The following is a 13,326-nucleotide window of genomic DNA, read 5'->3' on the forward strand; positions in this document are numbered from 1 at the left end:
AAGATTTAAGTTGCCATGGCAACAGAGGCACCCATGCAGGAAACACTTTTATTTAAGATGGAAATATGCTTTACAATGGTAACTGAACAGTCGCTTGTGGTGCAACTCAAAATTCGAACAGATGCCAAAACATCAACAGTCCAATAATAGCAACCTTGCTGTCGTCGTGACACTAAAGGTACAGTTAAGATGTTGAATGGTAAACATTAGATAACTTATAAAGAGAAATGCACCTTACACAGGAATTTTCCTAATCTTGCAATGCACTTGAAATCAATGGACACTGAGATATAAAGGAAAATATATCACGGTGCAAAAGTGGAACATTTGCTGCTTCTTAACAAAGAGTAGAAATATTCTCTTTTGTCAATGTGTAATCTGTCAGTCAACCAAACTAATGCTAATTTATTGCAAAACTGACACGTAAATGATGCGATCATTTTAACGAATTGGCATCTAAGTTTCCTCTTCTTCAACCGATCTCTGATGCAGCCCTGGAATCAACTTTAGGATGTTTTTCCGAACACTAGTTCGTTTGTTTTTTCTGGGCATGGTACCAAACAAAGAGGTGATCCTCGCTCGATCCCATGTTGGGGACTGTGAGCCGGTGCTACTACTGCTGCTGCTGGCTAAACTGGAGCTACTGGATCGACCCACGACTTGATGATAATTGGAATACCGGTTCCAGAAAAAGTGTTCTTCTCGGGTGACGCTGGCAGCGCTCAATGGGCTGGGTGAGCTCAGGTCACCGAAGACGCTGCCCTGGTCACTATCGTCCGTCACCAAGCCTTTGCAACTGCCGTCGCTGGACGAGCGTAGGCTGCGGTGGCCTGTGAGGGCGTTGTGAACTTCAGAGGAATTCGAAGAGGGGTTGTGTTCTTTCAACATGCCTGCAGATGAAGACAGATGTTGGCTGAGTGGGTAGGGGAAGGGTCTACTCACAAAGTTATGCATGGAGTCGTATCAGATGGTTTGAAAGGCCGTGTGAGAAAGGAAGCTCTGTGGTATGACACAGCAGAGCCCACGCCTCTCACCTTGAATTAAGCGTGCTTCCCGTAAAGTAAGCTCTTGTAGCTCCTTCAGTTTCTCACTTAGTGATTGCTGTTGGACAAACAACATGGAGGTTACGAGCTCAGAGCTCTGTACTGGTTTGAGGGTCGACGAGACACGCACTTTGAGCTGATTCACCCTTTTCTCCAGCTCAATCCACTTCACCACGCTACCACATACAGTCTCCAGTCTAGGATGAAGAACATATATTTAGTTCTTATTGAGGAACACACATCCTGACAATGATGACTTCAGTTAAATGTCAGTCATGAGTGTTATGTGTGTGCACACCATTGAGTTCCCTTATCACTAGCTCAATGCATGTTTTCTTACTGTAAACTCTTGGACGACTCTTTTATCAGATCGAGGATGTGCTGATGACTGAATCCTTCGATGCTGTTGCCGTTGATGGTAACGATGACGTCTCCTGTGTTGGAAAGTCAACACGAGCACAGGAAGCATATGTAGAGCAAGAAATATAATCAATGGCCTCATTACACTGGTCTACAGGCAACATGCTTCCTGGATACAGGAGGCTACTCTTTAATTTGAATCACAAAAAAAAAGAGTCATGAAGATCATAAAGGAATTGAACTGGTTCACCTGTAGACAAGCCGGCAGTCTCCGCAGGACTCTTTTCCGCCACTTTGCTCACAAATGTGCACACCTCTACTACAGAGCTGGTCCTCAGTTGCAGGCTGTGGGACTGCAGCAACAAAAGTCTTTGTTACCAAAATACAAACTAACAAGGACAACACGTGTCTTGAAAGAAACTTGGATTGCAAAAGTAAAGTACAAAGCTTCCACTGTTAACTTATTGGCTGATATTAATACCAATTGCCATACAGTCCTTTTTGAATCCCAGCCGTGGGTTCATTCTCAACTCAACCACATCCCCAGTTTGAGGGAAGAGGGTGTGTGTACTTGTGAAACCACATTTTCTCAGTTATTGTTTTTTTTTTTACTTTATTGGGTGTTGTCTTTTATGCTGTACATCTTCAATGGCCTGTTGTCCTGCACATTGTCAACATTGTTGTTGTTATTGTTGTTGTTTTATTCAAACAATGTATAAAAACATACTGAAAATATTATTTCTCACTTACCTGAACTTCAAATCCAAATGTTTCATTGTCTTCCTTTTCCAAGACAATTTTCAGCCTAAGTGTGAGAAAATGTAGAGTTAAGATTGAAGTTGAAATACATTGCTTTTCATTTGACTGAATAATAAACATGCTTTACCTTTGGGGGTCAGAATAGTCTACCAAGCATTGTCTGGGCTGCAACATAAGCAAGACAGATTTAAAATATTAAAACTTTTGCATTGACAACAAACTAGTAGTGAGTGATTTCCAATTTCACGGCTTCGTAGTGAGGGTCACTGTAAGTTAAAAAGTTCAATGTGTGTGGCATTACATAACAAATAAGAATAATCACAAGGTTTGTCCCACAATTTCACATTGCTGCTGGGTATTAGTTGAAAATACTCGTTGCTAGATTGGGGATAATCTGCAACTCAATATAGAACAATTCTTACCAAGAAATTATACCGCTTGTGGCAGGTAGGTGAAATTTGTCGGATTGAATCGCATCGTGAACGCAGCCAGTCTTTTAGCTTAAGTTTCTTTAAATGTATAATTCACATTGATATGGATTTGAATGGATCTAAGTTTGAATATTCAAGATTTAAATTTGAACTCTTTGCCCCATCGGTGGAGTGGTTGTGTCAGTGGGGAGAGAACTTAGTGTTTTGACTATGACACATCGCAAAGATGTGTACTGTAATTGTTCTTCAAAGACACACAGTTTCGCTATTTCACATTATTTCTGGGCTCAACGGGATGGAGAAAGGAATTGGTGCACTAATCACAGTAGGCAGGTGCACATGTATAGATTTAAATATGACATAATATATATGCTTAATGCAGCTCAGTTGAGACTCAAACTCAAAAGCCACATTCAAAAGCAATTGCAATAAAAAAAGAATCCATCGATGACAACACTTCACCTGGGGCACACCCTCATTTTAGTGGACCTATTATGTGCATTAAATTAAATAAATATATGAAAATTAAAGTAGTTAACTCTATGATGATACATTTTTAACAATAAGCTTCCTAACCTCAAGCACTGGGAGCAACATTCGGTCAGTGTTTTTGGCTCAAGGGTCATCATGATGGGGGAATCAAACCCACAACCCCTAAATTTTCCATGAGAAACCCTAGTAAAGTATTTAATGTATTTCTATTTAAATACAAGACACATATTCATGGATACTTTGCAAATTAGTACTGCTGTGTATTTTCTGACTACTGTAGGTCTACATTTGGCGAGATTTTACATTGTAATATCAACATAATTGCCAGAATAATATGTATACTTCATTTAGACTTCACTTCCATTGCAGTCTGCACTTTAGCACAAGAGTAGAAACCTGTTGCAAAAAGTACTGTGAAATAAAAACACATTGCGCGTGCATGCCAAACAACGAGCTCTTTACAAAAGTCAAAGTAAATCATCTATCTATTTACCTTGGGCGTCCTGGCCAGAGAGTCGGTGCTATGTCGGTATCTGTGTTGGTCCAAACTGCCCCGAAGTGAGCGTCGATACCACAGGGAGCTTTTCTTCTTCTCCACGGCGGCTTGGGCTGGACCTCCGACGGGGTTCATGGTGGAAGGAGGCAAGGGGAGAGCACCGCCGTCTTTTCTCAGCATCTTCTCGGCGAGCCAGTGCGCGTGCGCGCGTTGGCGTGCGTGTCCAAGCTTATGAGCAGAAACGCGTCAAAGCGGGCGTCGACGTCAGTCGCTTGACGTGTTACGTTAAAAGCTGCACCAGACCTAAAATGAAATAATAAACGACTCTTGTATTTTATACTACACTTCAAGTAGGAACTGTGCATGTCTTTTCATTTGTATTGGATTTTTTAAAATTAAAAACAATTAAGTCAGTAAAATTTTAATAAAACTACATAAAATAAGATGACTGAAAACAAATTCAATGTGATTATGGCCTTGAATCACACTGCAAAGTTTGTTTTTATTTCTCCTATTTAACTAAATGTTGAAAGCAATAGAAGGAAATTGAGTCCTATTTATGTCATTGCAAATTATTTAATATGCAAAAAGAAAAAAATTTGCATGAACTGTCCTCATCACATTTTGATCTGACAAAATGATCTCACCAGGTCACACACACAAAATCATTTTCATAAGCAAATGCCTATGTTACATCATCTCATCAAATTGTTTTTTAAGACAATACTACAACGATAATCTCCATAAACCCATCAATTCATTTAGTGTTATAGTCGAGTTTCAAAATGATTGCGATCTGTAGAGTTGGCCATATGTAAGACATTTTGGACTTTTTTTCATTGTTTTTGTGGGCCAAAATGCTATGTGTCAAAACTTCCTTTTATATATGTCAGGTTTAGAAAACTAAACATGATGTAACATAGGCTTTTACTTAGTTAAAAGTTATTTGTTGCTTATTTTTTGCTGTGAATTTTTTGTAGTGATTAAACAGGATTCCAAGTTTATTTTTGCTAAGGCCATTCAAAGAATTAAGCTGAAGTTCCCTTTTCTAGCAAATCAAATGAAACTTTTCAAATCTACCTCACTAAAATCTAAGAGTCCATCATACCACTTGAGACCATTCTTGTCCCTTTTTTTTGTAGTCTCAGCAATTCGATGCGCCAAAAGTCAGGAGTGAGCAAAGCGTGACAAAACACCTGCACTCATCACATCGGCTTTAGAAGGCGAGCAGTGGTCTTCCACTGACACGCAGAGAGATCAAAAAGAAGATTTGTTGGGGAGGCCCCAGTGTCACTGCCTGCGTTGAGGGCCCCCCAAAATATTCATGGATTCAAGATCAAAGTCCCATCCCACAGGCTGGATTGGCTTGATGAAAATCCACATGAATATTCTATTGCAAGTAAATCAAAGTCTCAGTGTTGTTCTTTTAATAAGTGTTCTTATGTAATACGCCACACAGAAAATAGTGGGAACATCTGCACAATTTCTGCATTCATCATGAAATTTTTGAATGAGAGATGTTTGAATTTGTATTATTGTGATTGTAAACTGCATCTTGCAACTGGTTAAAAATCATTTGTCAGCGAGACACAATAAATTTAAGCAATACATGCAATAATACTAACAAGAGTGCACTATCTGTGTAAAAAATAATAATGAGATTTAAATCTGCTAGTGCTCAGCACCTTGAACCATATTTCGACTCCTTGACTCAAATCAGTGCAACGTTACACTATTTCCTGTCTGACGTCTGCAGATCAGAGGTTTTATCAGAAAACTCAAATATGAAAATGAGTCACGACCGTTACGAATCTATAAGTCATTCTCAGCTTTATGCGGTGATAATAATGCCGAGCTTTTCACTTTGAGTGCTTCTTTTCCAAAAAGGCCACCACAGTCACTGACAAAACTTTTTATTGATTCGCTCTTTACAAAAAGTGGAAGAAAAGAAAAAAAAACTACGCAATGGTGACGTGCAGAGTCAGGATGATCACAACAATCAAGTCAAATTCAGTTTTAACGAAGAAAGGAACATTATGTTCTCATTCTACATACCTTAAGCCAACATTTGTCCCTTTTTTGGTTTGCTTTTGAAAGAAATTTCAATGTTTGGTCATTTATTGCACCACTGAATGTATTTTTGTCTGTAGCCATATTTTACTTTATAGCCTTAATGGAAATATTTGTGCAAACAAGTTGCAAAAAGTTATGTTTCCTTAAAGCAGCGCAAAAATGAAAGGTCATATTCAATATTTAAAACGTCAAGGCCATTCAGCTTTAGGGCTTTCGCCGTATGCAGTCGGATAAATGCCATTAGTGATTTATTGACGACAAATTTGCACAATACATAAACTCCAATGGCTTGATAATCTCCAAAATCAATGTTTGACACAAAGAACGTTTAAATGTTATTTAGCAATGATTCAAAATCAAGTTAAGATAAAAGTGCATTGTTTAATACTGGATTAGAATTTTTATAACCACTACTTGTAACAAAAGGTCTATGAAATTAAGCTGCAAATACGTCCTTTGCCTCATTTCTCAATGTCCCTTCAACAGGTTTTTAGAACAATCCATTCAAGTACTCTTAAATACCTGCTTATGTGTTTTCCCCTTTTCTAAACAGCATTTATCTGGTCATCAGGCAACTTTGGTTTTGACAGTTCAGATGAAAACACAAAGTGAAAAATAAATATCTACACATCACATTCATAGATGAGCTTCATTCAGTCTGTGTCCAAACTAGCATTCAGCTCTTTTTTGGCAACGGAATGCTTTTACTGAGCAAACTTTTGGAGTACATTCTTAAAGCATGTGAATGCAAGCTATTAGGAAAGAAATGAACAATAGAAAGACATTTTCTGTCATTTTCTTTTACAATCTTCACTGCAGTTAAGAGGCAGTTAAGATGTTTTGTAATTCCAATTAACTCCTCATCAGGCAATTGAGAGATAAGGTGAGATCAGTGGGCCATACAAACAGTCTTTCAGAGTTTTTCCACCTTTGTTTTTGATTAGACAAGAAATGGCATCAAACTACGGCAGAACTTTGATGATCAAAAACTATAAAGCCACCTCAACGTATACGCCAGCAAATACATATGTACTTAAATGAGGTTCCATTGTAAATAAACTGTTCCCTTCTTTTGTTTTTAAAGAAATAATCGTGTTTCCTCTTGTTAACTTGGAGTATAAAGTGCCTATTCCCAATTTTCACAGTGCATTTGGACTCTCTACCTATACGAGCAACTGTGTAAATTTTACCACACTTTTGGTTCCGGAACATGGCACAACAGGCTGACTAGGAGCAATTTGAGGGCACTTCTTCACATGAGGTAGCGAGGTATACACATAGGTTACGTTTTTAAACCATTTGTCTGTTTCTAATGACCACAATTGGTGCTAAACTGCCATAGGCATCTTCCACTAATCTTTGGCACCGACAACAATCTCAATCGACAGTCTGTATTTATCCTATGAAGACCCCTATCATATAGTTGTACCTTCCCAGTGTGGTCTGAGTCCAGCTGCAGCATCATCTCTGACCTTAGGGTTGGGCTGACAAAGGTCGTTACTCTTTGACATCTGCGATGTCCGATAGTTGAGCGACAGTCTTTTTGACCCGCAAGGAAGTGAGGCGGGCGGCGGGGTTGGCGTGCCAGCATTCCCTCATCAGCTTGCCCATCACCCGTAGAGCCTATCTTGCCAACACAGTGCACAGAGAAGAGGCAAACACTTAGCTGAATAATGGTCTTCTTTTGAGCCAACGCTTTGGCAGCCTCTTGCGGCCTTTTACACAATACAGAACGCGCACACTAGTTAATGCTATCATTTAATGGGAGCGTAATAATATCTTTAGCTGGGCTATTACTTTATAGATCACCTGTATTGTTATCTTAGCATATTTGTGTCTTGGAACCTTGTAGTGAAAGTTTCTGATGTGAAAGTGTATTCGTAAAATATGTGTTTTAAAATATCTTCGTTTGAAAGGTCAGTATGATAATTGTGAGCAGTCATGTGTCACCTCACAGCTCTGCCACTGGTTGGGAATGTTTGGTCGCCGTTTCTGCTCACACACCACCTTCCTCATGTCCTCCACGGATGGGTCTGAAGGCACCAGGTCATAATAAGGCAGCTGGAAATCCTCCTGAAGTCCTGTGTGCAAAAACTTTGGCTTCAGATTGACTGTCAGTATGTGAAGATTATCGAAGGTATCATACCGCTCACAGTACATCTTCGGGCCAGTTCCCAGAATACCAGACCCAACGAGTAGATATCCGCCCGCTTGAAGGACTCAAAGTTGCTGATGTTGATGGTCTCATCCAGGATTTCTGGAGACATGTACCTGCAGAGGTATTATTGACTTACAATGAAGTGATGCTGTTCTACACCAGGAAAGCAATACTCGGGTGACTAAAGTCCAACCTCTTGGTTCCCACTCTGTGGTTGGTCGGGATGTCTATGCTGTTGGTGCCAGAATCGTGTTTAACGGCCAAGCCCAAATCGGCAATCACCGCTGTACCGTTCCTTTTCACCAAGACATTTTTGGATTTGAGGTCTCGGTGAGCGATGGCTGGCTTTCCTGAAAATGGAGCAGAATGCCAGGTTGGTTCATTTTTATGTTGGTAAATGCCAAAAAATGGATCAATGCAAAGTTGGTTTACGACCATTTTGATTGAAGACGCACCCACCCTGTGTGCCGATAATCTCCATGTGCAGGTGGGCCAAGCCACAGGCTACCGATTGAGCAATGACCACCGTGCTCTCCACCGACAGTGTATACCTGTTCAGGTAATCGAATAAGGAGCCATGCTCGTGGTATTCGGACACCAGCCACAGTTGAGTCCACGAGCCGTTATCTGGAAAAAAAACATGAACAGTCAATACAGATTATGGCTATTAAATCTAAAATCATTCAAAAATGTGGCAAATGCTTTGTTTCATTTCCCCGCTACCTTTGTTGTCTGCAGCGATGAAACCCAGGACGTTGTCGTGTCGAAGCATGATGGTCTGATAAATCTCCGCTTCACGGAACCATGACCTCTCATCCCTGGAGGAGAAGATCTTTACGGCCACGTCCTCGCCTTGCCACTTTCCACGCCAAACTTCGCCGAAGCGACCTTTCCCGACGCACTCCTGAAGGACGATAGTGCGGGCGATTGTTCGCTGGACCAGAAGAGGAAGCCCTGAACGAGATGCGTCCATCGCATGAACTCCAAAGTTAAAGAAATGGCTTGCGCTGACATCGATAGACGTCCAATCCATTTCAACTGTCAGATGCATTCAAAAGCAGGTTAAGAAAGTCCGCCGACCTGATCCCGATCCTGAGGTGCTCATGTCGTAGATGAGATCTTTGAGGCATTTGTCGGATGACAGGAGTGCGTGGTCGTCAAAGGCGTCTTCCGGGTCGTGTTTGCGGTCCCGCCCGTACGCACGGCGCTGACGCAGGACCGCTACGGCCCCTAGCACCACGCCCACGGACAGCAGACCCAAGGGCACCGTGATCACCGCCACCAACTGCAACTTGTTGCCGCTGCTTTGGGTGTTTTCCGAAGGCCTCTCTGGGTTGGAAAAGTGGGGAAAAGTGCCATTCATAAACAAGGTTTGAAAATATTAAACAGTGTTGTACATAAATGCAGTACTTAATTAAAGCTCAAGGAATTAAATTGATAAAAATAAGACACCCAGGCCTTCTAAGAATGAACAATTGTCAAAGCAGGTTCATTGCAGTTCTTTGAGGATGACCTCACTTTAACAGCTGCACCCTCTACTGGGTTTTGAAAGAAATTGCACAATGTGGCATAGTGGTTTGCAAAACAACTATTATACACAACTGACTTAGACATTTTCTCCAAGTTATTCCATCTAAATCTTAGGCTAGGTTTAAACAATGCTTTTATTGGATGTCAAATAGTACTGGTTTTAACCCAGGGTCAATTGGGATTACCTAAACCATGGCTAACTTTAGGTAAAATATAACTGGGTGCAAAAAAATCCATCCTTTTTTTTTTAAAGAGAAGCCAAAGCTTCAACAAATTAAAACTACATTAAAAATGACTCAACTCTTTCAGTTATTCAAAGTCAGTTTCAATCAACTTAACCTCGATCAAAATTTCTTAAGACTCCTTTGGCCTTTTCTCTATATTGAAATCAGCCTCCAACACACGAGTGTGTTGTAAAACTTTTTTTTGAGCCTCAAGGTTCATAACAGCATGAATATCATAAAAAGTACAGGATCGCGACAAATATTTAAGGTCAATGTCGAAGACACTGTTCGATCACTGAGCCATGCTGTCGTCTAATTTCAAGTATCATTAATCCCACTCAGCTGCGTGGGCACCATCTACCATTGGCTTGAACTGCGGAATATTTATAAATAAAGGGGGAGGGGGAAGAATGGCTAAACATGGCGCCGTGGCCTGTGCAAGCACTGTTATGTCAGAGGATCTAAGCTGGATCAGCATCAAGCTCGTCTCGCCGGGCCCACAATGACTGGGAAATCCCACAGTCGTTGACTTCTATGGGCAAAGACAGGCGCAATTGCGGTTCACGTCCTTCGGGGATAAATCTTCCTAATGTATTTGGTATCTATGGCAGTCAGTGGCACTGAAACGTGATGTTTAAATGTAGCAAACAAGCAAAAAGTTGAGTTCACCATACCGGGCTGTAAGTGCAGGGTCTGGTTATTGCAAAAGTTGGTGAAGCAGCAGTTCCTCTTGACGTTGGGGGAGCTGTAGCAAAAAAGATGACCTCTCATCTCAGCAGGAGACAGGCACGACTTGAGCCTATGCTCCCGACCGTCCACCAGCATGACAGAGTTCCAGCAGGCGCCGTCCGCAGGCGTCTCGCAAACTTGCTTCTCGCATAGCTGACACATGCATTTGAGACCTGAATTGCAAAAGGAAGAACGCATTCAAAAATGTATCTTGTATTGTTCTTCTATCTTTTGCATACCACCATAGACTATAAAAAACAACTTTGTAGTATTAGTGGGATCATAAACATGATGTATAACGTTCAAAATAATAAGCACAAGTTGGACCAAGTAGTCCATCACACTTTTTTTTTTTAATATATATAAAAAGGAACTTTTAATACTGTGGTCTGCATGATGCCGAAGTGTCATGTCAGATGTCTAAGGAATACCCGATGGAAGTGTTTGTCACTTTGGAAGCAGACCACTTACGTAACAGCGGCCACATTAAGCGGCTGCGGAGGGTGTGGAGGAACAGGAGTAATGCCTCTTAGTTTAACACCCACATAATCTCTTGTTCCACTTGGAGCTGCTGTCATGCTTTGTTTGATGAGATCCAATGGACACTCAAAGCACCATTTAATCATGTCTTTCCATTCAACAGCACATTCATTCATTCATATGTCGTATATTCTGAGCCATAGTTCAGTCAGAAACTCAGTGGCTGTCACGGATGGCGATAGATGTCTAATCCATTTGAACTGAGAGTGAATGACCATGTTAAATGGAATGGACATTTATCACCCTCAATGGGAGACACTAACTTAATACTGTGTGTTTGTCTTTAGCATTTATGCCCTTATGGTATGTGCTGAACCATTATGATGCAGAACTGCCTAGAAATGGGATTCGCAAAGTTATCATAATACATACAGGACTAATTTTTTTTACGTTTGCAAACTATGGTTACAGCATCACCACCATTGAAAATACCGGTGATCTGTTCCAGCCTTCCCACCAGGGAAAGATGGTGTAATTGGCCACACTTGGAGGACCACAATTAATCGAGTCATAAATTGGCAACTCTTTCAATAGATTATTTATAGACATTATTTTAAAAAGTTGGTTATTTGATGTTTATCTTAGATAGGGAAAAATACTTAAGATTTCCCTGTTGTCCTCCATTTAATTAAACATGGAAATAAGAAACAATCTGCACGTATTAAGGAATTGTAATTTTTTTATGGGTTTGGCCTGCACATAAATGATTAAAGATAACCATTGCCACAATATGTCTGTGTTAATCAGCCATATTGCATGTGGCAGTTCTGTCATGAGTTAAAAGTTTTCACTCTGATTCATGCACAGTAACAAAATGACAAATATTCATTAAAATATTTTCATCGCTCATTCAGCTGTTGCCAGGCAACAACTTGGGCTAAAGGAATTGGGATTTTTTTTATTAAGTGTATCCCAGCAGCAGCAGTTTAACAATGTGAAAGAACAAAATTAAACATAATTTTGTCTTTCTATTGTGTTGAAGTGGAGAAAAACTTCAACGAAAGCCAATATTTCCAGGAATAGGCAAAACTGCTCTGAGCAAAGGTTTTAATGCCAAAACGTCTTTAATCAATCAAATGCAAGTGTTTCTGGTAGTCCACCATCAGTTATACCCCAAATTTCCTTGGCAGTGCAATTGGCAACATTGTTTACATGTGAGTCCTCACCTAAATAGTCATAGTATACCTTATATTTAAATATACTTCTCCATAATCGTGTTTGAATTTTATCAGCAATTATGATCTGTGCCTGCTAATGTTATAGTTTATCCTGAAGAGGTCACATTCATCAGAGTATTTGTCATTGAGATGTAGCCGTTCGGTCAGTAAAAGAAGAATTTATTTCTATTGAAAAGATCCATTGACAGCAATTTATTTCAATTGGGATGGGAGCAATTGAAAGATTGAATGGCAGCCAGAGTTATTGATGGTGCTCAACATTTAATTCATTTTGACCCTGAGGGGTGAATAAAAACGTTTAAATGTATTGGATGCCAATCACTGTCAATAGCATAAAATAAATTAAATAAGAAAAAAAACGTTCAAGAGTTTCTTGGAACTGCTCCTAGAGAGTATTTCAGTTTTTATCCATTGTATTTCATTCATTAAGCCTGTATTATTTATTTTAGTTGTAAATTCTAAAGGCTCTTAAGGGACACTACAGTGAATTTTAAAAGGGACTTTCTCTAGCCAAGGACATGGGAAGGTTCCAAATATTAGAAGAAAAAAGTCAGGCGTGAATGGTAGAGACATATTAAAATATCCAATAAATAATGTAATACTGCTCCAATAGAGCAGACTCACTGAAGACAACATTCGTGACAGTTGTTCCTGGGACATCCTCAATTCATCCGACTTAGATGTAGCAATCAACGACATCAAATCAAATTAAAGCGGTGACGCTTTCCATCAGTCAAATCCACTCCACAAAAAGACATGTTGTCAGTTACCTGCGCTCATGTGTGCCATGCACAGCAAAATCCACGCCGCCTGAAAGTTCTGCTTGGCGGGTCGAATCATGGCAAGGACAGCATGGGTTCCCTCTGGCCGGACGCTGCTCCTCTGCCCAGTCTACGCGGCCGGCGCGGACGTACGCACAAGCACATGTGTCCACGCACGCTCTCTAATGACAGGCGAAAGTGTGCAGCGCAACGAGCGAGAGCTTTGCAGCCCTCCCCTGCAGGGAGAGAATGTAAGAGGATTAACCAGACTCGCACCACTGATGGGGACATGTGAAGCACACATACAAATTCTGTACAATGTCCAGTGTGCATCCGGATGTGCATGTGTGACCCTTGATTCATCAATTGATTTATTTATACAGGAAAATATCAACTGAATTTGATGGGGAAATGCAAAGATCCCCCAAAAAATTACACAGAAATCCTATGGCCGAAGTGTCATATTTGATGCACAACATTTGAGCAATATGTTTTTTTTTCCTGAGAAAAACTGATGTATCAATTAGATAAATGATATTGTGAACACTTCCA

The 13,326-nt window shown here is 40.3% G+C and overlaps 2 protein-coding genes across 5 annotated transcripts; both read right to left on the bottom strand.

The window, feature by feature from the left end:
- Positions 1-34: 34 nt before the first annotated feature.
- cytip (cytohesin 1 interacting protein) lies at positions 35-3,852 on the bottom strand. Of its 2 annotated transcripts, XM_077728055.1 has the most exons (8): positions 3,579-3,844; positions 2,290-2,327; positions 2,154-2,208; positions 1,654-1,756; positions 1,384-1,477; positions 1,174-1,240; positions 1,035-1,101; positions 35-890 (listed from the first exon to the last, which is right to left on the bottom strand). In XM_077728055.1, exons 1-8 carry the CDS (start codon positions 3,759-3,761, stop codon positions 457-459), a joined length of 1,041 nt encoding a protein of 346 aa, XP_077584181.1. In that variant the 5' UTR covers positions 3,762-3,844; the 3' UTR covers positions 35-456. The 2 variants fall into 2 exon arrangements, with proteins under 2 accessions (XP_077584181.1, XP_077584180.1); XM_077728054.1 differs by having other exon boundaries at positions 1,035-1,240; positions 3,579-3,852.
- On the bottom strand, positions 3,745-12,995 carry acvr1c (activin A receptor type 1C). Of its 3 annotated transcripts, XM_077728052.1 has the most exons (10): positions 12,784-12,995; positions 10,241-10,468; positions 8,893-9,141; positions 8,536-8,766; positions 8,272-8,439; positions 8,006-8,162; positions 7,801-7,925; positions 7,610-7,735; positions 7,084-7,277; positions 3,745-3,884 (listed from the first exon to the last, which is right to left on the bottom strand). In XM_077728052.1, exons 1-10 carry the CDS (start codon positions 12,851-12,853, stop codon positions 3,867-3,869), a joined length of 1,566 nt encoding a protein of 521 aa, XP_077584178.1. In that variant the 5' UTR covers positions 12,854-12,995; the 3' UTR covers positions 3,745-3,866. The 3 variants fall into 3 exon arrangements, with proteins under 3 accessions (XP_077584178.1, XP_077584177.1, XP_077584179.1); XM_077728051.1 differs by lacking the exon at positions 3,745-3,884 and having other exon boundaries at positions 5,479-7,277; XM_077728053.1 differs by lacking the exon at positions 3,745-3,884 and having other exon boundaries at positions 6,995-7,277; positions 7,605-7,735.
- Positions 12,996-13,326: the final 331 nt, after the last annotated feature.

This window comes from Stigmatopora nigra, chromosome 11, assembly GCF_051989575.1.
Source record: "Stigmatopora nigra isolate UIUO_SnigA chromosome 11, RoL_Snig_1.1, whole genome shotgun sequence".
Lineage (NCBI taxonomy): Eukaryota > Metazoa > Chordata > Actinopteri > Syngnathiformes > Syngnathidae > Stigmatopora > Stigmatopora nigra.

Excerpts from the sequence above, each read along its gene's own strand:
- cytip (XM_077728054.1), bottom strand. The coding sequence starts at position 3,761 with ATGCTGAGAAAAGACGGCGGTGCTCTCCCCTTGCCTCCTTCCACCATG. Across the intron at positions 2,209-2,289 it reads GACTATTCTGACCCCCAAAG|GCTGAAAATTGTCTTGGAAA; the intron begins GTAAAGCATGTT and ends TCTCACACTTAG. Across the intron at positions 1,478-1,653 it reads GACTGCCGGCTTGTCTACAG|GAGACGTCATCGTTACCATC; the intron begins GTGAACCAGTTC and ends TTTCCAACACAG.
- acvr1c (XM_077728051.1), bottom strand. The coding sequence starts at position 12,853 with ATGATTCGACCCGCCAAGCAGAACTTTCAGGCGGCGTGGATTTTGCTG. Across the intron at positions 7,926-8,005 it reads CACAGAGTGGGAACCAAGAG|GTACATGTCTCCAGAAATCC; the intron begins GTTGGACTTTAG and ends ATACCTCTGCAG. Across the intron at positions 7,278-7,609 it reads TCCCAACCAGTGGCAGAGCT|GCTCTACGGGTGATGGGCAA; the intron begins GTGAGGTGACAC and ends TTGGCAAGATAG.